Source organism: Melanotaenia boesemani, chromosome 17 (assembly GCF_017639745.1).
Source record: "Melanotaenia boesemani isolate fMelBoe1 chromosome 17, fMelBoe1.pri, whole genome shotgun sequence".
Lineage (NCBI taxonomy): Eukaryota > Metazoa > Chordata > Actinopteri > Atheriniformes > Melanotaeniidae > Melanotaenia > Melanotaenia boesemani.
This window is the reverse complement of record NC_055698.1, coordinates 20,263,022-20,290,057: the sequence shown is the minus strand read 5'-3', so window position 1 is coordinate 20,290,057 and position 27,036 is coordinate 20,263,022. Positions and strand designations below refer to the sequence as shown.

Sequence of the window (27,036 nt, the reverse complement as noted above, 5' to 3'; positions counted from 1 at the left end):
GGTGTTCATGAGTCCATGTATTAATTTGCACAACAGAAATATATTTTTAATGCTGTGCTTCCTAAGAGCCAAAGATCAGGAAAACCAGGGACTATACTTAGAAAACTCCAGGTTTTGGTCTCTAGGAGCAGAGCTTTGCAGCAGAATCAGAGGCAGGAGCTCAGGCTAACATTATTGCACAAACCACATATTTTTTTTTATTATTAAGGTGAATTATGTGTGTAATATTGTGTGTAAAATGAAATTTCCTTGCCAAACCAACCATTAATGGTACCGTAAGAACCCTTTTAGTGCCTGATCGGCCTTTATAAGGGCTGAAAAAATTACAGACACAATCGCCTACTATAAAAAAGAATAATTAAACAGGATAATAACGTTTATTTTCAGTTGAATTGATTTTGTCTGTCAAGTGTTCTGAGATAACTTTGTTATGAATTGGTGTTATACCAAACTTTTTTTTATTAAAGCACTTTTCTTTAACAATTTTCAATTTTATTGTAATTTACTCCGGCATAGTTACAGACACAGCATTCTTAATACTGGAAATACATTCTCTGGGGTCCCCAGATGTCTCTAGAAAGCAATAAGCAATAATTTGGGGGAGGACTTTTTAACTTTTTATTCTCAGCAAGATATAAATATAGTTTTCTTGTTTCCTGTGTGTCAGGCTCATATATGATTGACTATTTCCTTTTATCTAAACTGAATATTTAAGTTTGTATACAGTTTTAAGGTTTGGGAAGTTAGTGTTACATTTCTTTTCCTAAGATAAAAAACTAATCATTTGCTGGAAATTTTTTAAATGCAAAGTTTGATCATTTACATAATATTAAACACGACATTAAAGATAGAGCAAGTAACAGTGCGATTTCATTATCACAAATATTTTAAACAGAATGGACAATTAAATGACAAGATAGGAATTATAATCAATATATGGCTGCCAAGAAACTGTTATGATTCATAACTCCTCTTTAAAGTGTTTTGAGAGAGTGGAAAGAAGTAGCTGGCCTCTAATCTGTACAACTGATTTATATGAGGCCATTTTTATGTAGATTTTAGAGTTTTTATAGGAATGCTCAAATGTCAACAATCAGGCTTTGTTTGGCATCTGGAGAAGAAATCAGTGTGAACCTGGCCAATCAAACAGAGGGAGCAATCAGAGCCAGTTCATCTCACCTGCACTCACAGCAATCACAGTCAAATGAGATGGTGTCAAGCAGCTGGACAGAGTGGTGCTACGGCCCATGCACATTGTGAGTTGCATTTTAGGATGTCCTACAAAGTGAATTATTCTCCTCTCCTGAATGCAACACCACAGCCGAGCCGTAAACTGCGTGACGTAATCGGCTCTAGAATGAAAGGGCAAACTCTGCTCAGAGAGGCAGACGCTGCAGTGCTGTGCAGGTCAGATCCACCCAATTACAGGGTCCCATCTTTGAAAGTTATTTTGGAGCAGGACAGTGTAGAAGAAAACTTGGTGATGGAGAAGCTGCTAAAGAAGTGCCGGATCAGAAACCAGCTGGTCAGAGAGTGCATGGCGGAATTTCTCGGACTCTACGTCCTGATTGTAAGTATGTATTTGTTGCTGCAAGAGGTACTTTGTAAAGGAAAATGGAAAAGCAGCAGATTTACTCATGAATAAACAAAGCTTTTAAAGTGTATAACTGTTCACTGTAAAAAATGACATGCTGTTCTCCTGTTTCGTGAATCTGCACAATGGATAACTTTGCAGGACTTTGGCCTGATCAAATGACACCATGCATAAGTTACAGTGACAGTGAGGGGGGTGGATGAAGATTAAAAGTGGGAGTATGAAGAAAGGTCTTTGTAGTTTAAAATCTTAATTGCATGTACTTGATGCCATTTAAATCTGCATAGTTGAGGAATTTATCTTGAGGACAAAGTCCAGTGATTACACTGTCACAGCACACTATCTGTTTTTTATGAAGGTCACATTTATTCTTGTATCTCTTTGTTAGCAACTTATTAAAATAACATCAATTTCACTTATTGACTTTTGCTGGCTAAACTATAGTTTTAGAAAAGCCACACCAGCTTACCCAACTCTGGATTTTATTTCCATGAATTTCAACTAAAACACAGGTCAAATCTAAGCCACAGTGCTTAATGGAATAGAGTAATATGTAGAAGTATATTTAAACTGTTAACATTTTTAAGATAAAGGTATATTCACTTAATTGTACCGTTATTGATGAAGATATTTGAATTTGTGCAGCTTAAAGATCTTTTCTAAGAACAAGAGGGTAGATAAGACTGGCTGTTCAAAGTCAAGACATCATGAGCTTTACTGAATATTTAATGACGCCCTTCCTCTGCAGGCATCTACTAAATCTAGGCCTGTTGAACTAATTTGAAGGACACATGTAACTCAAAGATGAACTCGTAGCATTTTACATATTTCATAACCACTTTTAATACTGTACATAACAAAACAGAATGCCTTAGTCTTAAGAATGAGAGGTTGTTTGAATGTCAACAAAAAACCTAAATCTAGCAGACAGATGAAAAGCATTTTTCTAAAATTCAGCATCAATTCTACACAGCTCCACATTTTCTCCCTCTGTACCTGAATAGTGGTTAGTACCTGCCTGCAGCACAAAAGGACTCTGTGGCATCTGTCTGACCCTTGCTGCGCCTGTCTCTTTCCTCCTCTTCCGCTTCATACTTTTATCATTCTGTTATGATTGCCTCAGAGATGTTTAAAGATGTACTACAGAACTTTTGCAATTTTCTCAGTGATGTGCCCGCTATCAATTGCTAATTAATCTTGCATCGTACTTTTTACTATAAGATCTCGCACAATCTTTTCTCTTGTTCTGTCTCTTTCTCTCATTCTATTGCTCTCTTCATCCAATGATGTCTTCTTGTGTTTCTTTGCTGAATCACAGTAGTTCGTGTTCGTGTGTTGGATGCAACGTCACGCTGCATCCTGGATGAAAAAATTGTGTAGTGTGGTTTCTTAGCTTCAGGACGCTGCTGGACAGTGACGGTTCCAGAAATGCACATAATGTGAAACTCAAAAAATTAGAATATTGCATTAAATTTAATTTATTTCAGTTATTCAATGTAAAAGGGGAAACTAAAATATACTCATTACATGCAAAGTGAGATATTTCAAGCATTTATTCACTATAATTTTGTTGATTATGAAAACCCCAAAATCTAAATCTCAGAAAATTTGAATATAACATTAAATTAATAGAAAAAGATATTGAATACAGAAATGTTGACCATCTGAAGGGTATAGTCATGCATATGAACCCAGTACTTGGTTTGAACCCATTTTGCATAAATTACTGATTCAGTGTGATGTAGCATGGATGTTATCAGCCTGTGGCCCTGCTGGGGTGTAATGGAAGACCAGGATGCTTCAAAAGCGGCCCTCAGTTCTTCTGCATTGCTCGGTCTCATGTGTTTTATCTTTCTCTTGGCAATGCCCCATAGATTTCTATGGGGCTCAGGTCAGAAGAGTTTGCTGCCCAATCAAGAACAGTCATACCTTGATCATCGAATCAGGTTTTGGTTCTTTTGGCAACATGAGCAGGTGCCATGTCCTACTGGAAATAAAGTCAGCATCTCCAAAAAGCTTTTCTGCTGAAGGAAGCATGAAGCGCTCTAAAATCTCCTGGTAGGTGGCTGCATTGACTCTGGATTTAATAAATTACAGTGGACCAACACCAGCAGATGACATGAAATCAACACAGACTGTGGAAACTTCACGCTGCATTTAAGTGTCTTGGATTAACTCCAGCCTCAGTCCACTCCTTGTGAAGCTCCCCTACCATTTTTTAATGGCCTTTTTCTCTCCATCCTCTCCAGGGTTCATCCCTGCTGGTTTTGCACCTTTTTCTTCTACACTTTTCCCTTCCACTCAGCTTTTTTTTTTATGTGCCTTGATGCAGCACCTTGAGAGCTTCCAAGTTCTTTTGCAATTACACTTTGAGGCTTTCCCTCCTTGTGGATGGTGTCAATGATGGTTTTCTGCACAACTGTCAGCTCAGCAACCTTCTGCATGATTGTGAATTCTAGTGAAATAGACTGAGAGACCATTTAAATGATCAGCAGTTCTTTGCAAGTGTTTTGGATTAATTGGCTGATTAGAGTGTGGCACTTAGAGGCTACAGCATTCACACTATTCTAATTTTCTGAGATTTTGATTTTTGGGTTTTCATAAGCTGTAAGCCATAGTCATCAAAATAATAACAAATAAATGCTTCAAATATCTCACGTTGCATATAGTGAGTCCATATAATAGTTTACCTTCTTTAAGTTGAATTACTAAAATAAATTAAGTTTTCGCATGATATTCAAATTTTCTGCATTTCTGCACCCGTATGTCACTGTGTATGTCCAGAACAAAAGGTTTATGGTCGGAAGGTTATGCAGTGTGTCTGTAAGGAGGTTTTGAGTGTTGAGGCAATACCTCTGTTTTCCCACACACACCATACAGCACTGCTGCTGCTCGGATCCAGACATGACACGACTGCTCAGAAAGGACTGAACAGTGATCGGCGCGCTGCTGCGCCGTTACGCTGCGCCTCATTTGACATGACTGGCAGTCAAAAGAAAAAATTGTTATTAACTAGGTATAATTTAGACAAGGCCCTGATATTATAGTTATTTTCCATTGTATTCCAGTTTGTAATAAACTAGATATTCACCCCGAATTAGTAAAACATTGATATTCCAACATGAAAATTAATTGTAGAACATATAAGTATCAGAGGTAATATTTCAGCATCGATCCCTACATAACTAATGCAGATACCGAGATCTGGTGTGTTTATCTGGAAAAATTATTCAGCTTAATCAATTTTTATTTCTGCATTTCAAATGTATGAGTTCAGTGTGCTGCATTTTTACCTTTTTTTTTTATATAGGCTATATGTTAAAACTAACAAGGTTAAAGCTGTTTTAAATGATGGGGGAAATCAAATCCACTGATGAAGCGATGGTAAAAGTTTCAGACATAATAGCAGACCTCATTTTAACTTTAGTTAGACCAGCCAATAAAAAGTACAGGACAGAGAGAAATAAATTGTTTAGTTTATAGATTTTTTTTTCTCATCCCAGTTCGCTAATGGCAGTCAGGATACCTCTGGGTAGCACATTGGGGTCTGTGTGGTCTTCTAAAGATAAGGTTCCCTGGACTATCACTGACCCACTGCCAAACCATTCATGCTGGAGGATGTTGCAGGTAGCAGAACGTTCTCCACAGCATCTCCAGACTCTCACATCTGTCACGTGCACAGTGTGAACCTGATCTCATCCATGAAGAGCACAGAGCACCAATGGGTAATCTGCCAGTCCTGGTGTTCCCTGGCAAATGGCGATCGGGCTGCACAGTGTTGGGCTGAAAGCACAGACCCCACTTGTGGACATGGTGCTCTCATACCACCCACATGGAGTCTGTCTCTGATAGTTTGAGCAGAAACATGCACATTAGTGTCCTGCTGGAGGGAGGTAATTTTGTAGGGCTCTTGCAGTACTTGTGTTTGCAGGTGTTTAAGGAGCAGACGTCCTGCTGTTTGGTTGTTGTCCTCCTTCAGCACCCTCTCCACGTGTCCTGGTATACTGGCCTGTCTCCTGGTACCTCCTCCATGCTATCAACACGCCGGGAGGCACAGCAAACCTTTTTGTCACAGTGCAAGACATTTGTCATTGAAACTCTAAAGTCTGTTTGATTCTATTGAAGCAGACTGGTTGGAAACAGTGTCGAGGCTTGTATCAAATCTCTGTGATCATATGACCAAAGACGTTGAGCGGTTAATGCATCTCAAAGAAACACCACAAGTGAGATTGCTGATTTAAGTCTTTTTCATTTTGTGAGACCTTTAAATTGTGAGAGATTTTTAATGATGGAGAATGCAAATGAAACAATCCCATGTATTGTCTCCCTGCAACTGTTGTGCGGATTATAATATAAAATTCTTATGTTAAGTAGTTTGTGAGAAATATGGCTGTTTAGTCCACCAGTCATTAAGCTCATAGTCTGTAATATTAGGGTCAACCCTGTCATCTCACAGCACAAACCTGTCACATCAATCTAAAGCGTGTTTTAATTATAAGTAGTGGCTGGACTGATGATAATTTCTTCCTGTTAACCTTTAATGGTGCAAATGTAGCTGAATGCTTCCTGTATGACCTACTCCAGGACTCCATACAGCCATCAAGCACTGCTGAATTAAACAGCAACCACTAAAGAAATCTTTTGCAGGTCCCCAGTTAATGTAGATGCATACTAATTTGAAACAGAGGTTCAGCCAACATGAACTTGAAGGTATTTCATGTGTCAGAACATCCTGTTTTTAACTGGGAAGTGTTCGTCTTGTGATGTTGCAGCTGTTTGGATGCGGCTCTGCTGCCCAGGTGACCCTATCTGAAGAAAAGAATGGCCATTACCTGTCGATCAATCTGGGCTTTGCTCTGGGAGTAACATTTGGGATCTTTGTCTCTCGTGGAGTCTCAGGTAAGAGACCAAGTTGGGGGTAAATGTGACTGGTTGAACCTGTTTTCCACTTCATAACGTGATGTTTCTCTGGGATTGTCTTCTTTTATTCACAATATTAAATACTGTTCTTTCAAGGACCACAATTTCACTGCATATTGCAAAGTGCACCTTTTTTGAACTTCATTTTATCTATTTATCCAATTTAAGAATAATGTAAAAACACTTTGCTGCTTGATTCAGGTGTGGTGGAGAAGGAAGGGATGCATCTAAAAGAGTGATGTTGGTAGGGCCCTTTGTTTTCTGCAGTAAAATAATTTTCATCCAAGACAACAGCCCATTCCATGCTGCAAAAAAGATACCACTGAATCTCTGGCTGCTATGAATATAAAGAGAATTTATTGGTGTGGCCACTATCTTCCTTGACTTCAACCCTATTGAGTGAATTATGAGGGTGGCCAGCAGTAAAACTCCACACAGCAACTTTGGGAGGCAATTCTTGTATCCTCAAATGATGTGTAGGCAGAAACTATTCATAGACTTAAGTTTAATGGCTGAGGGTTGTTTAGGGGATGTCAAATAAGGGCCCCTATGTTTATAAGGAATTTTAATCTGGGGGGAAAAAACAAGCAACTTTGTTTTTAGAAAAATGATCACCTACAAAAAGCAAAAAAAAAATAAAAAAAAAATACTAGAATAGATTTTCAGTTCTTTACAACCATTTTAATGTTTTAAAAATGTTTATACATAATGATTTGTAACACTGTAGTTTGAATGATTGGCAGGAAATGCTGTTTTCATCAATGGTAGTTTTGTTCAATAAAATCCAGATTAAGTTCATGTTTTTCTTTAATAAATTATTTTCACTGTCATTCACATTGATATTAATAACAATATTAATAACAAGAAATTAATAACAAAATATGCATCATTTGGAAAAGTTTTGTTTGGGGTGCTCCTGGTCATTGATGATATAACATGTTTCTCAGAAGATGACATGTAAAGCAGATTGTTTGAATAACTGGCACGGTCACCTTGTTTGGTAAGTATGTCGGCATATAAAGGTTTTCTCTTGTGGCAGAATTGTTTGTTTCCTGTTTGGGGCCATTTTTCTTCCAATCTTCCCAAATGTTTCTGTTTTGAGTTGTTTTAGTTGCACTGTTGATTTTAATGTTGATTCAAATATTTAGGTCAAAGGACTGTTAGGGTCACCATGTCGTAATAAAACTAATAAAGGGTATTCAGCTTCTTTACAGAAGTTGATGTTTGCTTCCAGGATTTGCTGCTGACTTCAGTCCCCCTAAGTATGGTTGATCCACCCCTGTGCCTAAGAGATGAAATCATGTTGTTTTTTTCCCTTAAATTCTGCACCTTTAAAATTGACATACCTAAATAACTTGTTATGAAACCTGTTATGAAATCAGGTGTAAGATGATCCTTTACAAAAGTTTGATGCTGAATGTTTTGGTGGGGACATTGAAAATTTTTTTTTTTTTTTTTTTTCCTTCTGACTTTTCTTGAAGTTCAACTGCACAGTTAACTTTTTTCCAACTAAATCATCTGTCAGGTTTACTGAAGGTGCAATTAAAACTGAGTTTTCATGATCTGAAAATTAACATGACCACTGTTTCTATTAGAAATTTCTAAATAATAGAAATGGAACAAATGGTTTTCTGAAAACCTTTTGAGCTCTCTGTCTTCTCCTGCTTTGAAGGCATAAATGTTGCTTTGCAGATTGTTACGCAGGAGTTTTTAAAAGAGCTGCTGAATGTTTGAAAAATATGAAGGTCTTTGTTTTCAGAGTGAACAGGGGAGTTATTTTAACAAGTTATCTCAACTTGATAAGCCTTGGGGGTGCTCATCTTTCAAAAGCATTCAAAGGCTTTTTCTACATCTTTTCTACAAGTCATATAAGATTATTTATTTATTTTTACTTTTCCAAGGTGCTCATCTGAACCCTGCAGTTACTCTAAGCCTGTGTGTTTTGGGCAGACATCCGTGGGTAAAACTACCTTTCTACATCCTCTTCCAGGTGTTTGGAGCCTTTCTGGCTGCAGCCACGGTCGGGCTGCAGTACTATGGTGAGCCTTCAACAATGATCCCTGTAGTCAACCTTTTTCATCAGCAGAACACTGAGACAGCAGCAGAAAGAAAGTTTGATACCTCTCAACCTTAAATGTCAGAGTTCAGTTTCTTCTACTGAAAGTATAAGGATAGTTTCCTAAAACTATTTTATGTTTGCAATGTTTATTAAGTTGGTGTTGGATTTGCTTTGACAGTTTTACTTGGGAACTGATTTACATTTAGAAGGAACATCTTTGTGGTAGTGAGTCTGTTCAACTTTTGTATATTTTTGTGTTTGACGCATGTGCGATGGTGTTTACAGATGCCATTCAGACTTACAGCGGAGGTCATCTAACTGTGACGGGTCCCACCGCCACAGCGGGTATATTTTCAACCTACCCAGCTGCCTACCTCAGTGTGTGGGGAGGAATTATGGACCAGGTTAGTTACCGATGCTCCCTCATTTATCACCATAAAAAGACTTATCATTATCATAATCACCAGAGTGAAAGATAACAAGCTCAAAGTTTGAAAAACAACCATCAAGTTAGTATGCTTCTCTCTGTACAGTTGTTTCCATGTCATCCAGGTGATCGGCACCGCTGCCTTGCTGCTGTGTGTCCTGGCTATTGGGGACCAGAGGAACACCTCTATCCCTGACTGCCTTCAGCCCCTCCTGGCAGGAGCAGCAGTGATGGTTATTGGTGTCTCAATGGGCTCAAACAGTGGATACGCCCTCAACCCAGCCAGGGACTTTGGGCCTCGATTGTTCACGTACATTGCGGGCTGGGGGGTTGATGTTTTCAAGTAAGTAGTTTTGTCTTTTCTTCCTGTATAAAATCGAACCTCTTGATTTTATTCATTAACTTGGAAAAATTTTAAAAAGTGCATTTTTCTGTGTAAACTATTTTCACAGGGCTGGAGGAGGCTGGTGGTGGGTACCTATTGTGGCACCATGTGTTGGTGCTCTCCTGGGGACACTGATCTATGAGCTGCTGGTTGAAGTCCACCATCCTCCCCTTGCATTTGAGTCCCAGGCCTCGTGTCAGGAGGTCACAGAGAGCAAGACAGAGCTGGAGCTGGATGGAGTGGAACCAGGCTGTAAAAAAGCCACTTAGTGGCAGAATTGTGCTGCCTTTAAAGGAAGGAAACAGAGTATACTGTTCACTTAATTTAGTCACTATAGCTGTCAGTTTTGCCAGCTGACTTTATTGAATAAGTTGACTTTGTTAAAATCCAATAGTACAACTTCATCTTTGCATTACTTGGTCAACTGCTGTTAGATGGATTCCTATGAATTATGTGTAGAGTTGCATGAATGCTACTGTACTTTGAGCTATCCAGTAAAAAATTTAAGGGAAAGAAAGGCACACATTTTTGTAAATATTCATGTTTAGGGTGGGAAGACTTCTATGATTCACCTAGCTTTTCATCATCAGGTCATGTATGACTTGCATTAGTCAGTTGATGGGGATCATTGGCGTTTAACAGCTAAATAAAGATATTTAATGATGCTTGTACTCTGTTGCTATGCCTCAGCCTTAAAGACCTGCTTGCATGGTTCAACACTGTCTTACTAATCCATATAGAGGGCTTAAAAACGCTGAATGAAGCAGCAGCATCTGTTGGATATCTTTTACACATTTATTTCCAAACGGCACAAAAGTGTATGGCATTTTCAGCAAGCAGACCACAACCATGGAAAAGAAAAAGACATGAAATTTTCCACTATTGAGCTATATAAATATGATGACATATAAAAGATACAAACAAAAAGAGAGTCCACTCGTAGGCCTCCGTCACATGTTCATGAAGGCTTGAACATACAAAAAGAAATGTGAGTACGGCAAACACTGTAGATACAAAAGAACCATCTCAAAGAGATAAACATTTGTTTTCATACACATTAAGACAACACAACCCCCACGTTCACCATCTGCTTTGTAATTACAAGGTTTTGCTAAAGGGAGGGGGGGGGGCTTTTTTAAGTTTAAAAAAAAAGGGGGGGGACAGTACGAGTACAAATACTATACGTATTCACATCATAGCAAGTTACTAAAACCAAAGCGCATTTTAGTGTAATTGTATTTACATGGCAAAACTCAAACACATATCCTACTGACAGGAAGCCTGACCTTTCTTCTTCTAGCTTAACGATTAACAACATCACACATAATTCCTACTACACAGGCTACAGACCTCCTGTAGCCTTGTCTTCTAATTAAATGCCTTTTTAGAGTTTCTCATCTCTGTTGTGCTAATTTGATGCAACAGACCTGCACAAATACCAACAGCAGTAATATGTTTCTTCTTATAAATAAATATAACATAAAAATCAGTGTTAAGTTCTCCAAACACTCCTTTTCATGCTTCAGATGTCAGAACCTGATCTGCCTCAGGAGGTGTTAAAACTAATCGAACATCAGGAAAACAAGTGTGGACTTGGAGGCAAGCAGCATGACTATAACATGTAGAGCGGATCAGCACTGAGGCTGTCAGGAGCGCAGTGGGAGTTTTTTTTTGTTTTTTACATTTAGAAACGGGCATGTGGCTACAGTCAGTGCAGAGTGACGGTGGAAATGGAAGGACAGGATGCATTAGACAGTTTGGCTGATATATAAATGCTTTACTCAGGGAAGTGTTCCTCACGAGTCTACCACAGGTGAGTTCAGTAATCAAACATGCAGTTACAATCGCACAGAACAGGTGCCAAAGAGTAAAATGGTTGCTAAAAAATCTGCACAGGAGCAGCTGTGTTTCATGAACATTCATATTATACAGCCCTGTCAGTCTCCGGTGACCAACCCCTGTCCTACTGGGGCTTGTCTGTCTTGTGTGCAGTGAGGAAGGCCATACCATGGGTCCTGAAGTGGGTGTTAAGGTCAGTGGCCTTGTCAAAATGCCGACCGCACACCTTGCAGCTCAGATTCCCCTCTCCGTCCTCGCCCTGTGCCTGAGGGGAGGCGGCAGGGGAGCCGTCTGGAGAGCCGTGAGCGCGGATGTTGCTCCGTTCTGCATCGCTCTGGGTGTCCCGCACTCGATGGGTGATGAAGCGGTGCCTGCTAAGGGAGCCTGCTGATGCAAAGCAGACGCCACATTGCAGGCACTGGAAGGAAGCGGTGTCGCCCCGATGCTGGGGGATGTGGCGTTGAAACTCTGCTCCATCCTCTGTGGAGAAGCCGCAGGGGACGCAGCGGAAGATGTTATCCTCCTCCTCTAACTCGCTAGGTGCAGACAAAGTGGAAGCCATGGATGCCCTGGTTCTCTTTGCAGGTCCACCACCGTCTTCTGTAGAGTTCTCTTCTTCATCTCCAGCCCGACCTGCAGGAGGGCAAACTTCACCGTCCTGCTCAGACGAGCTACCTGCTCCTTCTCCCCCTGTGGCTGCGCGCTTTCTAGTGAGCGGTGGACCCTGGGGGGAAAGTGAGGCTTATTAGCAGCACGTCAGGTATTGTTACTGTTGTTCTTGTTCCAACACTGTATCATACTGAACTTAATAAGATTAGTAAAGAGAAAATAAAACCTGTGCAACGTAAGTGTACAATAACACCAAAATGTTTTATAAACTCTCTCAACTAAGTATTTATTTATTTTGTAAGGTTTAAATGGATGCAACAAAAATACTAATTACGAAGTATAGAAAGAAGTCACCACTTTAGAGTACAGTACAGAAATGGACCCACCTGTCCATCTGTGGTTCTGTGATGGAGCCGGATATGTTTGTCCAGTAAAAACCGACTGCCAAAGGTGCGTTTTCCTTCTGTGCAATATCTGAAAAATGATTACAGAGATCACCACGTTAAAAAACAGGATGCTGCAGAAATAAATACTTAAAGTTGTACATGGGCATTCAGAAGTTTAGAGAAAGTGAAATTAAGTTCACCTGTAAAGGTTATAGTGGATTTTAAGCTCATTCTGACATACAAAAAAGCCAAATATCCATAACTTTTTGTGAGAGGTGTGTGTGTATATTGTACTACTCTATATTTAAATAACAATGGATATTTACAAGACATTAAATTTGACTAAACTCACTCAAGCAGTTTCTTTTACAGGAAAATATTTTAAATATATGGACGAAAACCTACACCTTTTTATAATAAAAGCTACGGTGACTCACTGGCAATGGAAGACTCTCTTGTTGCCCTCGTGAATGACACGCTCATGGCGTCGCAAACTGGAAGATGTGCTGAACGTGCCTCCACAAATACGACAGGGGAACTTTGGAATACACAAACATAAATAAACAAACCCATTAATTTTAGTGTAAGTTAACTTTAATAACTGGGCTGAGTACAGACTGCAGTAACATGTCCCACCTTGCCGTGCTCCATCTTCACGTGACTCAGGTAGTCTTCGTTGTCAGTGAAGGTGGTCTGACACTGAGGGCAGGTCCACTCAGTCAGGCCGCTTGAATGACTGCTGCTCCCTGCGGCGGCTGAGTGACTCCCTGGAGCCGCATAGTCCTCGTCCCCTTCATCATCATCTTCCTCTTCCTCCTCTTCTTCCTCCTCCTCCTGCTCCCGCCCCCAGTCCTCACCATCAGAAGTGTCTGGTTTTCCAGAGGATTTTGACTTGAGGCCAGAGGGACCGGACGCGTTGGCCGAGGTGGAGGTGGGATTAGAGCTGTCGGACTGAGACTCATGTTTGGCTGGGGCACCTCTGTGAGCGCTCTGAGTGGGACAGGAACATGTCACAACAAAGACATGCAGTTAACAACTTCCACACACTACTTCTGAACGGGGCCGATTATCTAGATCCTGTACTTGGTATAGAGCTTAGGACAAGGTCACAGTGAGGAACCTTGCTAAGGCCGATCCAAGATTTGATGTTTGCCTTGGCTGACACCACATTCATTGTAGAAAAGAATGAACGGGCAACACATAAAGGCAAAAGACAAATTTTTCTCTGTGACACTGTGCTTCTTCTATTCAACTCAAAATATTTAAAATACAAAAACACACCTTAATATGCTCCATCATGGAACCTTTCTGGGCGTAGAGCTTGGTGCAGTCGGGACATTTAAACACGTGCACTTTTTGCTTGGCTAAATGAGTGTCGAAGTGCATGTACAGCAAGGGTTTTTGGGTAAAAACCGTATCACACATCACACACTTGTAGATCATCCTGTAAAAGAGCAATGAAGTCATAACTAAGAACCTGTTCATAAAATGTGACAAATAATTTCTGTTTTGTTGTTATGCTCAACAAATGGATGCAAAAACATTTGCTCGAAGAAATCATGCAATACTTGGCCTGTCCTCCGGTGAGCGTCGGGTGTTGGGTGCTGATGTGGCTCTGAGCGCTGGGGGAAGACTTGAAGGCCATCGGGCAGCTGGGGCACTTGTGGAAGACCTCGCAGTGAGCAGTCTGAATGTGGGACTTGATGGAGTTCAACCCTCCAAACACAACCTGGCAGCTCGAACACCTTAAAGCAAAAAGATGTGAAATATTTGAACACAATTGTCTGGTTAATTTAAAAAATTTAAAAAGCAAAAAAAACAAACAAACAAAAAAAAAACAAAAAAAAACCCAGAAAACTTCCTCTTTAATTTTATCTTATGTAAATTATGAGCATCTCAGTGCCTTTAAATGTCAGACAGGTGCAGTATTTATTCCAGCGATATAAACAGCTTTATCACAAACTTAAAATACAATTCCTGGAAGTTAATGTCCATTAATTTCAAGGTCATTTCATTTTCTTTATATTCAACCTCATTTCCAAAAATTTTAAGTTGTACAATGTTGCCTGAAAAAAAATGCCTTTTTTTTTTAAATAAAAACTAAAAAACAAACCAACCATTCAACAAAAACACTTATTAAACTGAGACCCGAAACATGTTTTAGTCGTGCTCAGAGTTCATTCAAGTCAAGTGCAGTCATGTGTGGAGTTATTTTAAGAGTAGCTGGACAGGAAAGATGGGTCAGGAGAACGGGGAATGACCTGCAGCAAAGGGCACCAGGCCAGGATTCAAACCTGGGCCGGCTACACTTAGGGTGGGTCGGCTGCTCAACCAGCTGAGCTACACATCAACCCCAAATTGACTGATTTAAACTTTATTTTCACTAGTCATCCTGTATTCATCTGTGGAAGACCAGGCGGGGGAGGCAGTGGCTGTCCAGCAGCTGGAAAGATAGTCATAAAACTACATCCAGCTCCATTTCTGTCCAAGTCTTGTCTGTAACAGTACCTATCCTCACTTTCTTAAGCTAATTATTTGGTCTGGTGGTCCTTTTTTTAAAAAAAAAAAAAAAAAAAAAAAAAACTGCAATAGAGCACTTACAATGCTCGTTTAAATGTCATTAAGACAGCGCTCTGGCTTTCAGGTGAATCCAGCTTTTACCTGCTGATGACGTCACGGTCTGCGATTGAGAACCACTACTTTCTGGTGCCTGTTGCGAACCGACTTTTCAGGGTTTTTTTTTAGTGCAAATGTGCTAGTCGTTTCAAAATTAGGCTTGGGAACTGTAAACCTGCCCCCAGAATTCTTTATGGTATCAATTGTATCGCACATCACTATCATGATGGTGACCTTTTTTTTATAAAACAGTTTGATATTTGAGTAATGTGACATGTCTTTATAATGTTTTAATTGAAGTATAGGGTTTATATGCTTTGCAAATCATTGCATTTTCTTTTTATTTACCATTTAAACAGTCCTTAAATTTTTTGAACTGGGATACAACTTTGTTCTTCTTTTACTAAAACCTCAAGACAGTCGCATTAATCTAAAACTAACATTTACATTAAAATGATCTGATGCTAAAGAAGCTAAAAGAAAAAAAAAAGTCTCCCTTTTAGTTTTGTTTTTTTTTTTTTTAATGAAACTGAAGCTCAGATTTAAGTATGAAAATCTCCAGAAGGCTGGTAATGTGACAATTTTGCACAGCATCTCCACACCTGTAGCCGATGCGCCTAGCAAAGTGCAGACAGGCCTCCTCCAGGTGGGTTTGGAAGCTGGCCTGCCGTGCGGTTCCACCACACTCCGGACAGACATGAGGCGCTCTGTGTTTATGGATCCTTTGGTGGGCAGATACAGCACATGAGTTAGGAAGCATCATGGGAGGCGAGCACTGCGTACATGTCTGCAAGACAAAAAAAAGTTCAACATTTGAGTAAAAATAATCAGTGACTACCAGCAACACAAGCCACACAGTTCACTCATGTCTAAAGACTCACTGAGTTGGGAGCCCCTCTGATCTGCTGAAAGTGAGTGACCAGCTCAGCCTTGCCAGTGAACTGAGTTTGGCACTCTGGACATTTGAAGTTGTTATACTGCAGCCCCTCTGCCTTCTTGCATGGCAGAGGCATTAGCGCTTGGGGACCTTGAGGTACGCGACGGACTGGTCGAGGCTGAGATGATGACAGAGATGTAGCATCCTTCATTGGGCTGGTGTTGGCAGCGACAGCAGGGCCCCCTGATGTGGCAGAAGAAGAGGAGACTGGAGGAGAAGTGGATGAAGAGGAGAGCAGGCCTGGTCAGCCAAAGAGCAGAGAACAGAAAAGACAAATGGCTGGTGGTCAGTGAGAATGGATAAAAAAAAAAAATTAATGATGCATATATTGTTTTAAAGGTTGATACATTTTTGTGCTTCTTTTATGATTCATCAATCAAAAAAAATTTGAATCAATAAAAAAATCATGTCTGGGTTTGTTGTTTTAAGCAAAATAGCACTTTTTATTTCTAAATTTGATTGATAAATTTCATTTGGATTAATTTTTCGTAAGCAAAATAATAACTTTATCAGAAAATGACTCATTAAAAGTTTTGATATTCAATTACTTGACATTGAAAAAAAGCCAAACATCCTGTTTCCCACCTGTTAAAATGTGACTTTTATGCTTCTCTCCATTTTATCTTCTTGCAAACTGAATGTCTTTGGTCAACTAGACCAAACAAAATCATAAGTGTTTAAAAGGCTAATTAAAAAACAAAACAATAATGGTAAAAATAAACAAGTAAATTGTCAATAAAAATGAAAGTGAGCTGCATCCAAACCTACCACCAATTGGTGTTATATCTTGCTGCCCGATCATCTGCTCCACAGTGACAGGCCTCATGACCAGGTGTGAGCACTGCATGACAAGCCCACGCTCCTTATGCTCCCTCGCGTGCAACAGCAGGCTGCACTTATTGAAGAAGGCCAGCCTCTTAGCACAATGGTTACAGGTCACCTCTATACGTAGAGACCGCCTATCATAGTGTCGTGCCAGACTGCGCTCCAGGGCAAACGCGTCTCCACACTCCAGGCAACGGTATCCTGTGGCTGGGAGTGGGAGACCCCACTCAGGTGGTGGAGGAGCTGAGAGGTCGGGCTTGTAGCTTGGCAAAAGGTTTTTGCTATTCAGAATTTTGTTAAAGGCCTCCACAAGACTTGACTGACTCCGGGAGATGACAGCTCCTGTGCTGTTGACGATGGAGGCAGGTTTATTTGGCTGAAGAGTGCTGCCTACAATGGTGCCGTTGCCACCGTTGGCTGTTTTGTTAGTAGCTGTGCGTACACTTATCCCGCTAGCAGCAACTGAGAACTTGGGGGAGGAGGCTACTGGTGGTGTTGCAGGAAGGGCAGCTGATTTAGTGATGCTAACAGCAGTGGCAGAAACCTTTGTTTTGTCAGATGAAGCCATTTTATTTTGGACTTTGGTAGCAGCCGCGAGCATGACACTGCTGGCTGCGAGTGTAGACACTGGCAGAGCATTGAGAGCACTTACTTTTTGATTAGTTGTTGTCATGTGACCAGGAGAAGCCTCTGCTTTTTGGGCTTTGTTTCCTAATGCCTTGCGTTCACCAGTCTGAGCTTTAGGGTCCAAGCTTTTCCCTGCAGCAATCCCTTTAGGAGCTACCCTTGTCACAGTTCTGGTAATTCCACCTGTGGAGGTTTTAATCGTTTTTATCCTGACTTTAAGGGGTCGGGAGGGAGCTCCAGAGGCAGCAGGAGCAGTAACGCCCACTTCTCCATCAGTGGGTTGGGGTTTAGGCTTACCATCACCTACTTCCATGGTTTCCTCACCTGTTCTCAAATGGTCTCCCTTGTCAGCTTTACCATCAACAACCCTATCTATCCCATTCCCAACCTCCATTTCTTCCTCCTCCTCCTTAGGCTCCCTCAGTTCAGGGGGAGGTGGAGTGGATGCCACAGCAGGGCTGGAGCATCTCTTCGCTGTAACCTGAGCTGTGGATTTTGGCATCTCTGGTTCTGGACTCTCTGGTGAGTCTCTCTCTTCTATGACATGTTCTGGATGTCTGTCCTCCACCTGAGGACTCTCTGTTGAGCCAGACTGGGGGGCTGATGAAGTCTGAGATGATCCTGAAGGAGTGTCCCCTGGTTTAGGTTGAGATGCAGCAGAAGGAGCGGGCTGCGCTGAGACAGAATCCGACTTGTAACGTCGGCTCAGCTGAGTGCACGCTGGAGAGTCTGGGTTCTCCTGGATCACCAGTGGACTCCCCACATCTGGGTCAGAATCTTCCTCCACCTGCTGGTGTTGAAACCCAGCAGAGCCACTTTTTGGGGCTCCATTAAAAGGCTGAGATGAGTGCATTGGATGTGATGAGGGCGCAGAGGGTGAAGCTGGGAGCAGAGGCTTGGAAGGCGGAAAGAAAGGTGAAGACAGTCCAACAGGCCCACCGGCAGGCAGAGACGATGACCCAACTGATAGAGATGATGACGGTAATGATGCTTTGACCCCATCTGCTCTCTCTTGACTTGTGTCCTGCTGCTGTTGGTGTTGCTGCTGCAGAAGCTGCATCTTCCTGGCCCGACCCACTGGATCTCCAGATCCCTGTGCCACAAGTGGTTTAAGTCTGTTGAAAATATTTCCACCCTGCTTGTGAGATTTAGCTGTACTAGCACCTGGCACCTCTGAAGACACTTTGGAGGTGTTAATGGACCATGGTGCTCCGTTAGACTGAGCCTGGCTAAGGGGAAGTGGTGCTGAGACACCAGATGCCCCAAAACCATTGTGGTTGAGAGCTTCAGATTCTGACATCCCAGGAGCACATGCACCAAGTCTAGGACCAACATCTACCCCTGTGATCACATCAATAGGGTCCTGATCCGTCTCTTCTTCCCCATCTACTGTCTCATGACGGACTTTATTCTTCACAATCACGCTCACAATTGAGGTATCCACCTGGGGGTCTGCAGGACTTGGCGGTCTTAAAGATGATCCAACACCCACCACGCTATCCGGCTTTCCAAGAGGTGCACCTGTAGCTCCATGGGGTCCCTCTGCCTCGTCAGGGGCAGACTGGATAGCCTCTTTGGCATCTATATCAGGAATATCAAATGCTGCCAACAGGTCATCAAAATCTGGGGTCTTCATGTCCCCCATAACGGGATTGACTCCTGTTGAAACATAAACGTTTACACACTTGTTCGCTGAACACAACAAAATACACTAGCATGTATCCGCCTGTTTTTGCCGATGAACCTGAACTCTACAAGGCTACAAGCGCCTGTAAGAAAATACGCATAATTAATGGTACTTAAGATGTTTATATTGCTATGGCTGATTCAGGGCATACCAACATGCACATTTGGTAAACAAAAATTGACAAACAGGTTAGCTTGTTATTAAGGCAGCTGTCTGCCAAGGATTCCGCACTAGCATTTAGTTAGCCGGCTAATGAGCTAGCGGCGGCGTTCCTGCAACAAAATCATTCTCTGATGACAGGCTCGGCACTATTTTACTATGAATGGGAAATACTGATTCAATCATGCTTTTAGTACATGCTATGTTCTGCAACGGTGGCCGTTTGAGGCACGTTTCAGTCGAGAGAGCGTTTTGCAGCAACGACCTCCGTTATTTTGTGCTAGCGATATTCCTTTCCGTCTGAGGCTGCTGGCTAGCTGGCCGCCGAGTTCCAGCCAAGACAGAGAAGGGTCATTTAGCTAACTAGCTAGCGTTCGCCATTAAAAACAACCGGAGCGGTTTGATGGGGTATGGTTTGACAGCAGTCACAACCCGGTTATCGTAGGGTCGACGATGTCACAGAAAAGGATGACTGGGATGGGGATTTTCCTTTAATATTTCGTTTATTTTGATTGTTTACCTGGATATGCGATTCCCGACTATCCTAGCTCGTTTTCAGCTGAAAATGCTGCGCTTCCCGTCACGTGACCCGAGACATCCTATCAAGATGTGATCGCACTGGGAAAACGCATGGAAGATGCTGCAAACGACACGTATGTTTATTTTCTCTAGGAATGTCCATAACAGACTAATTTTTACATTTTGTCTCAACTTTAAACACCTCTCAGTACAATGTTCCTTACATCAAACCGATGGTTTGCAACCATTGCATCTTTCTGCCATCCCTGTCTACTTACATCATTACCAATCATGAACCAGAGGGCACAAACACATCAAAAGGAAACCGATTTACTCGTGGATTTTATTGCAAAAAACACAAACATGACAGGAGCTTGGCTAACTGTTAGTCTAAGAGCCTGTCATCACCAGTTCTTCCATTTGGCCGAATATTAATTATATCATGGGAGATTAAATGCAGGGTGAACTGTGTACAAGGTAATCCAAGAACAGGCCCTCATTTTTAACTTTATCAGTTAATATTTCTGGGCTTCTTTTACCAGTCAAAATAAACACCAATTCGTTTTCCAATATTTTTCCCCTCAGTCGGTGCCTTTCAGTTTCTTAAAGACAGACGTATTAAATGCCAAGAGAGCTGTCGTGCAGGATGGTGCATCAGCAATCTTTATATATATTAAAGAAATCCTGCATGAGCCTGCAATTGTTCATTTTTCTCCTTTCCTCTCATTTCTTCTTCTCTTCATCCTTTTTGCCATCTGGCTTGTTTCCTGTCTGGGAAGCAAGGGAGCCCATGGCATTGCGGATGGCCTCGTTGTTTGGATCCACACCAGGCAGGTTCTCCAACACACTCTGAAGAAACTCTGGGTCTTGCATCACATCATAGTCATCTTCCTCCTGTTTAATAACAATACAAGATGCAGTCAGTTAGGATCAATTATCATATACAGTAGCACCAATTTGTCATGATAATTTTTCAAAGCATAAGGACATTATGGAACTCTACTGCCTAAATTTACCTATTGCACTGACTGTTAGTCACAGTAATATTTGGTATCAGCTATCCTAAACTAATGTGGTTATTTGTTGGGTACAGTGAACACATCTAAATACCTAGAGGCTTCAGAAAGTGTTGCTGTGGGCAAAAAAGTTAATTCAAAACATGTAAAGCCTCAGGTTAAAACCAGACTTACTGTACATGTCAAAATGTTAGTCTAACATGGTATTAAATTGAATATTTGAAAGACTAACACTCAAATTACAAAGCTGTGTCAAATTACTCCTGTATGCATTTATTTAATTTGACTTAAACTCAACTAGTTGATCTGCACATTCTCCAGTAAGTAACAGAAGTATCTCGATGACTTCAGTATAACCATAAGGAAGCATGCACATCTCATTTAAAAACAGGCTGACATGTAGCAGTTTGCCTCCAGCTAAATCTTTTTGCCAGCTGTTTTAGTCTGTGATGAAATAGGTCAAATGAAAATAAAACCAAAACTTAAAAGCTTAAAAAGGGAATTTTACCATGTATCATAAGATTGGGAAATATTTTGTTCAATAAATCGATTCTGCTCCTGTGCTGGTATACAGAGACAAGGACAGTGGTCCAATTAAAAGACCTAAATAGGCATGTAAACATATTCACTAAAGGTACCTTGGGGCACAGGGTCTTGTCTAATATTTTATTTAAATTAGCTTGTACCCAACTTTCAATAAAAAAAAAAAAAATTCTAATTTCTCATTCTTCATAATGATCCACTGTGAGTTGTGAGCACTTTAAGTATGAGTCAGTTCATGCCGTCGATACAGAAATGACTCACCTTATTTAACATCTCGATGAGGAATGCACAGTATTACCTTGACTTCACCTCCTATCTTTTTATAAACTAAATTTGGGCTATTTGATGATTCACCTTGGCTGATTCTGCAGTGTCCATGGGGGCCCCTGTGTCCATTTCACCATACTCTGTACAAATAAGAAAAGGTATTTATCAAACAGCAAAAAAAAAAAAAGATGTTTGACCACAAACAGTCACTGTATATACGGTATTTATGACAAATAAAACTCACCTCCTCCAGCCAGAGACATCTGCATGGCATAGGCTATCTGCTCTTCCTCTGTCATGCTGCTGAAATCAGGAAGCACTGCTGCACCGCCTTCAGGCTGAGATATTGACATCTTTAACAAGGCGTCCTCTGATTCTATAAAAAGTAAAAAAATAAATAAATAATAATAAAAAACAATTAAATCCAAACAAACTTTAGTGTTGTGAGTTCTTATTATTTGCCAATCCTCAGTTACCATCTGCACTGGGTGTGGGCATGCCTGCCTCAGCTGCAGAAGCAGCAGCAGCTCTGCGGGCCTCCTCTTCCTGCCTTTGTCGCTGCTCCTCCATAGAAACGCGCAGGGCCTAAAGCAATGCACAGTAACAGCAAAATGAGAAAAAAAGACAAAAGACATCCCCATGTCAGTATCTAAAATTTCTTTTTAGTTTAGAACTCTGGCAAAGCCTCACTGTGTGCTTGAAATTTGACTAAATCCAAAAGATGAGAGCATGGCGGTATAGTCAGGGTGAGCCTAATGTACACGACCCAACAAGGTCAATGCATAAAAATATAAAAGGAATAATATGAGAGGTATAACTCTCCAGTTCTATTTGAATCCTTTAAAACTCAAAAATAGCTATTGTTTTGCATTTTTGGGTCTGTTTAATGGATGACCAAACCCTCTATTTGCAGCAATAACATTTAAGTCCAAGGAAAAAAACGCTTTTTAAGCAAAAATATTAAAGTTACCCATTACTAATAAAACATCTATTTATTGCTTACCAGGGCCAGCTCTGGATCAGCACTGGGGTCCACACCAAACTCAAAGTCGCTGGCACCAAGACCCATCATAGAGCCTCCTTCACCGGCCAATATGGGAGAGGAAAGCAGTGCATCTGCCAGACTGGGCCCAGGGGGGACTATAACCAGGTGGGAGCCTGTTCCCTCCTTCCCATTTAGAGTGTTAATAAACGCAGTCAGCTTTTCTGTGTTCATCTCCTGAAGAAAAAAAGAGTAAAGCAAATAGTGGTAAACCGAAGCATGAGATAGCATGAAATGAAAAAATGCAGACTAATAGAAAACCTTAAATACAGTTTGATTATTGAAGCTAAACCAAGAATTCCTCACCTCTTCTCCAAAGTTGATGATATCCACGTTCACTTTCTCTTTCTTCAACCGTTTGGCCAACTTTACAAGCTGCAGGTTAACATAAACATTAAGATTAGTGTGTAAATACTGATAAATTAAACATCAAAAATAGTGGAAAAATATCATTTTTCTATAATAGGATTAGACTGAAATGTGAAAGAAAACTTTAAACCCACATCTTTTTCATTATCCTCCACAGGACTCCCAATGAAGACAATGATCCTCATCTTGTGGTTTTTTCCTTGTCTGTGCTTTAGGGCCAGCTACACAAGAAAGACAAAAACAAGACTGCTCAAAAAGTGCTACTGCTGATCGCAAAACCTCCATGTTACTTATCTGAGATTTATCATTCATTCAATAAATTTCTATTCTGCTTAATCCAATTAATGGTCGCAGGGGCTGGAGCCTATCCCAGCCATTAGCAGGCAAGAGCATATCTGAGATGTGCTTCTTAAAACAAATTAATCCCAAAGGTTTATATATATATAAAAAAAATATCAGAACAACCTAAAAACATGCCCCTCTTTCTTCCCTCTCCCATATATATATATATACCAGCAGGTCCAGGTCGGTACGGGATGGTTTGGTTCGGTAAAGCCTGATTTCCATTGTGTTTCCACAGCCAAACATAACGTTACTCAGTAAGCGGTGTTATCAGCTGGATAATGATAAGATGCATCAGCTATACAATAGCATGATGTCATAGTGGCACGATGCCTTCCTTGCATTAAAACGAAGAAGAATGCAACACAGAATTGAATGAATGGTGGACATTCAGCAGTTTGTATTCTTTCTTCTTGGAATTTGGCTTTAAACAACAAAAAATATACAATATATTTGCACGTGGCATTGTTGCCACTTTGTACTAAATGCCAAGTTGCACAAGAAGTGATGACTATTTTAACCAATCAGTGGATTGCAGTGTGTCAAGCTCCACCCTTTTGGTTTGGATTAGAAAGATTAGGACCCCAACTGAAGGGTCCTAAAAAAGTGGGACAGCTCAAGTCAGATATTTTGTTAGCCTTCCCTGTTTTTGCCTGTGGAAGAAAAAAAAAAAAAAAAAAGGGTACCATCCCGTACCATACTAAACCAAACCCGTTGGTGTAAACAGGCCTTTAGAACGGAAGGTTCAGTTCGTTTTTTCTGATGTTCTGATAAACTGTATCAATGGACAGTCGAAGACCACAATAAACACTTGCATGTTCAATTACCATTTAATGCCTGGTAGTTTAAAACTTTCATCCAAGACTCCAAGGAATAATTGTGGAGAAAAAAAAAAAAAACAAAAAAACAAAAGCAACTTTGGTTTGGTTCAGTTTAAACCAAATTGTTTCACCAGGCATAGTTGTCAAATGGCATTTCAGTGAACATGACCCAAGCACTTCAAGAATCTGAAGACTAATTTTTAATCATTCAAATTTGGTTGGTTAAATGCTAAATGCCTTTTCCTCTGGAATTGCAAAATTCAATTTCAGTTTTTCCACATATTGTCAATTAACAACGGATGACATCTCAGGGTAATTTATAAAGAAACCAAATAAGTTCAGGTTCAATTCAAATCCAAACCAGAACACATACTTATAACCACTTTATACAGTATTAATTTTAAACTATTATTAGCCAGACTATTCTTCCAAGTTTGAAACAGCAGATTACGCACATGAGCCACTCTGATGCCTGTGCAGAATGAGATCTTTCCTTTGGGTTGGACAGCGTGGAGTTTGGATAGGATGCGACCAGTATCTGGTGTCAATGTTGTGAGAACTTCACAGTTGCTACATAAAATGAGCACAATACACACTGTTAGCCATCATCAGTAAGCATGTGAGGAAAAAAAAAAAGAACAGCTTTAAAGTTTTCTGATTATCAAAATGTCCAACTGTGTTTGTTTAGTTAAGACATAAATAGTTACTTTGCCATAGTGATGAGGCCCACGTTGTTCTCTGGGTTGCTGCGTGTTTTGGAGTGACAAACGATGTTGACAGCATCTTGCTGAGCCTGTAGTCTCGTTGGTAGAAAGTCTCCATTTCTCATATATTCACTGTTGTCCACACTGTGGGGAGGATATCAGTTTAAACACAGCTCTAAAACATCCTTACATTAACCAGCTAGTTAACGTGGATATAATTCAATCACAATGTAACCATGCCAAGTAAAAATATTTCATAAGAAAGACACCGAGGTTCCACTTTAGTAAGCTAGCTCCCTGGAAATCTATCTCCTTTTTCAAGGAGATGATAACAAGCGTTAAAACAGGTTTAATGCTGTTACATTGTAATAAGTCACTAGCACGGTTTGCTACTGTTAGCAAGAGGAGACACAGTATGAGAAGCTAGTCTAAACAATGACATTAGTGCTGTCAGTTAATATACTAGATATGAAACACTTCGTCGTAAGCTATAACAATTAGGAATGATATTATATATGTTACATTTAATCAAATATGGTAATAAGACCACACTTATAAGCTAACTGTAGCTAGAATGACTCAGCCGGTCAACACTGCGTTAGCTGGCTAACCGTTTAACCGATTAATAAAAGCCAAGCTGACAGGGACATTTACTCATTTTTCCGGTCGATACACTACCTCACTGGATAACTAACAACCACGTCTTCCCATGAACTGTCAATAGTCGAACAACTACTTAAAAACACATTTCCTTAGAGTTCTTACCAGACCATAGTACTTTCCAGCCCCATTTTGATAACTTCTTGTTGCTCTGTCGTAATCTTACAATATATCACACTATTGGACAACGACTGAGCAAGACGAAATATGATTGGTCAGTCATTTTACTGAAGGATAGTTTACAAAGAAACAAATAAACCTCAAGGTAACGTTGCCGACTCCCCCCACACACTTTTATTTCCTGTAGTCTTGCCTAAAGATTCTAATGTTTCTCCTAAAGTTGATTTAATATTTTCTTAATATGATGAAAGCTATACCGTGAAAAAAATGTATTATTTTGTGATTTTCCTTTGTAAAAATCTAGAGGATGATTAGGATTAAAACAGCTCACCACATAGGTCTCATTTAGCAGGAATCAGCAATCATTGTTATTAATGCAAAAATGAAAAAAACCTTTTTATCAACCAGCCTTGTTTATTAACATACAACTAGAAAAAAATAACCATTGATACTTCTATGCTGCAGGGGGCATATTGCAACAATAATTTAAGCTGTATTGTCTGTTTAGAGGAAAGAGCTGCAACAATAGAAAATGTGAGTGGATGGGTGAAGATGTAATTTGATGAATATAAAAATTATGCCGTGGCTATCACCTGACTTCAACCCTGTTGAACACATAAAGGCATTTTTATTTTCTCTGTGAAGCACTTTCATTTACCTTGTTGTTGAACTGAGCTATGAATACATTTGCCTTGTCTTTACTTTGGTTTTCTTTAATGTATTACTTGTTTGTACTTGAATGATAGTTTACAAAGAATCAAATAAATCACAAGGTAAATTTCAAGGGGTTAATAAAAATAACCAAAACTATTGTTTGACAAACGTGTCCCTGGTTGCTGAAAATTTCTGTGAGCAATATAATTACACAACAGCAGCATGTTTTTTTTTTTTTTTTTTAATAACTTTGGGTACAAGTGTAAAAAACATGAAATTCCCAAACAGAGACAGCAAACTTGTAAATCCATATCCTGTGAGAAGGCAATGCTGTGATTTTCACAGACAAATGTATATATCCATTATGCATAATTCCAAAGGCATATAAAGACAAATTGTGAAAATACAAGATGATTTTACAGTTGTTAAAGCTATCAAAATATACAAGCTGTGCAGAGAAAGGCCTATTTTCAGTGCCTCATTAAGACAAATTAAGCAATAAATATGACTACATTAATATGTTTAGTTAATTGGCAGTATTGCTTACATTAACAGGTGATGTAAAAGGTCTAAAGTAATGCATCTTAGTTGGGAATTCATCAATAAATGTTATGTACTGCTCAGTTTAATTAAGACAAGCATATAGAGAGTAAACAAAAAAATCTTCATGCCTAGTTCCCACATCATTTAAAGTGACATATGTTTAAGTCATCATGCAGAAAATGACATCAAATTAATTTCTGCATTTTCAAACAACTGAATGATAAAGTTAATCTGACCCAAGGATAACATTGAGTTGAAACTTTGCACACACTGACTTGAACTGAATCATAAATAGTTATGGTTTACAAAAAGCAAATAAATGCACTGCAATGTCACACACACTGTCACCATTATTTCTTTCTTAAT

At 40.1% G+C, this 27,036-nt stretch overlaps 3 protein-coding genes and 1 non-coding gene across 7 annotated transcripts; 1 reads left to right on the top strand and 3 right to left on the bottom strand.

Annotated features, from left to right (window-relative positions):
* Positions 1 to 1,202: 1,202 nt before the first annotated feature.
* On the top strand, positions 1,203 to 9,888 carry aqp10b (aquaporin 10b). The gene is made up of 6 exons (XM_041967275.1): positions 1,203 to 1,570; positions 6,367 to 6,493; positions 8,416 to 8,553; positions 8,859 to 8,977; positions 9,126 to 9,343; positions 9,453 to 9,888. The coding sequence occupies exons 1-6, from the start codon at positions 1,205 to 1,207 to the stop codon at positions 9,652 to 9,654; spliced, it is 1,170 nt and encodes a 389-aa protein (XP_041823209.1). The 5' UTR covers positions 1,203 to 1,204; the 3' UTR covers positions 9,655 to 9,888.
* Positions 9,889 to 10,166: 278 nt separating this feature from the next.
* znf687b (zinc finger protein 687b) lies at positions 10,167 to 19,670 on the bottom strand. Of its 4 annotated transcripts, none has more exons than XM_041967269.1 (10): positions 19,591 to 19,670; positions 16,541 to 18,883; positions 15,717 to 16,012; positions 15,438 to 15,622; positions 13,788 to 13,964; positions 13,501 to 13,663; positions 12,856 to 13,209; positions 12,657 to 12,757; positions 12,220 to 12,307; positions 10,167 to 11,948 (listed from the first exon to the last, which is right to left on the bottom strand). In XM_041967269.1, exons 2-10 carry the CDS (start codon positions 18,867 to 18,869, stop codon positions 11,349 to 11,351), a joined length of 4,293 nt encoding a protein of 1,430 aa, XP_041823203.1. In that variant the 5' UTR covers positions 18,870 to 18,883; positions 19,591 to 19,670; the 3' UTR covers positions 10,167 to 11,348. The 4 variants fall into 4 exon arrangements, with proteins under 4 accessions (XP_041823203.1, XP_041823204.1, XP_041823205.1 ...); XM_041967270.1 differs by lacking the exon at positions 19,591 to 19,670 and adding an exon at positions 19,268 to 19,542 and having other exon boundaries at positions 15,717 to 15,979; XM_041967271.1 differs by lacking the exon at positions 19,591 to 19,670 and adding an exon at positions 19,268 to 19,542 and having other exon boundaries at positions 15,717 to 15,955.
* On the bottom strand, positions 13,295 to 13,428 carry LOC121628384. Its single transcript, XR_006008157.1, has one exon. It is a non-coding gene; the product is annotated as a small nucleolar RNA SNORA13 (small nucleolar RNA).
* A 243-nt stretch (positions 19,671 to 19,913) lies between the features above and the next one.
* LOC121628270 (26S proteasome non-ATPase regulatory subunit 4) lies at positions 19,914 to 25,530 on the bottom strand. The gene is made up of 10 exons (XM_041967276.1): positions 25,459 to 25,530; positions 24,697 to 24,837; positions 24,445 to 24,559; positions 22,961 to 23,047; positions 22,764 to 22,832; positions 22,419 to 22,634; positions 21,892 to 22,000; positions 21,660 to 21,791; positions 21,503 to 21,555; positions 19,914 to 20,483 (listed from the first exon to the last, which is right to left on the bottom strand). Exons 1-10 carry the CDS (start codon positions 25,482 to 25,484, stop codon positions 20,313 to 20,315), a joined length of 1,119 nt encoding a protein of 372 aa, XP_041823210.1. The 5' UTR covers positions 25,485 to 25,530; the 3' UTR covers positions 19,914 to 20,312.
* Positions 25,531 to 27,036: the final 1,506 nt, after the last annotated feature.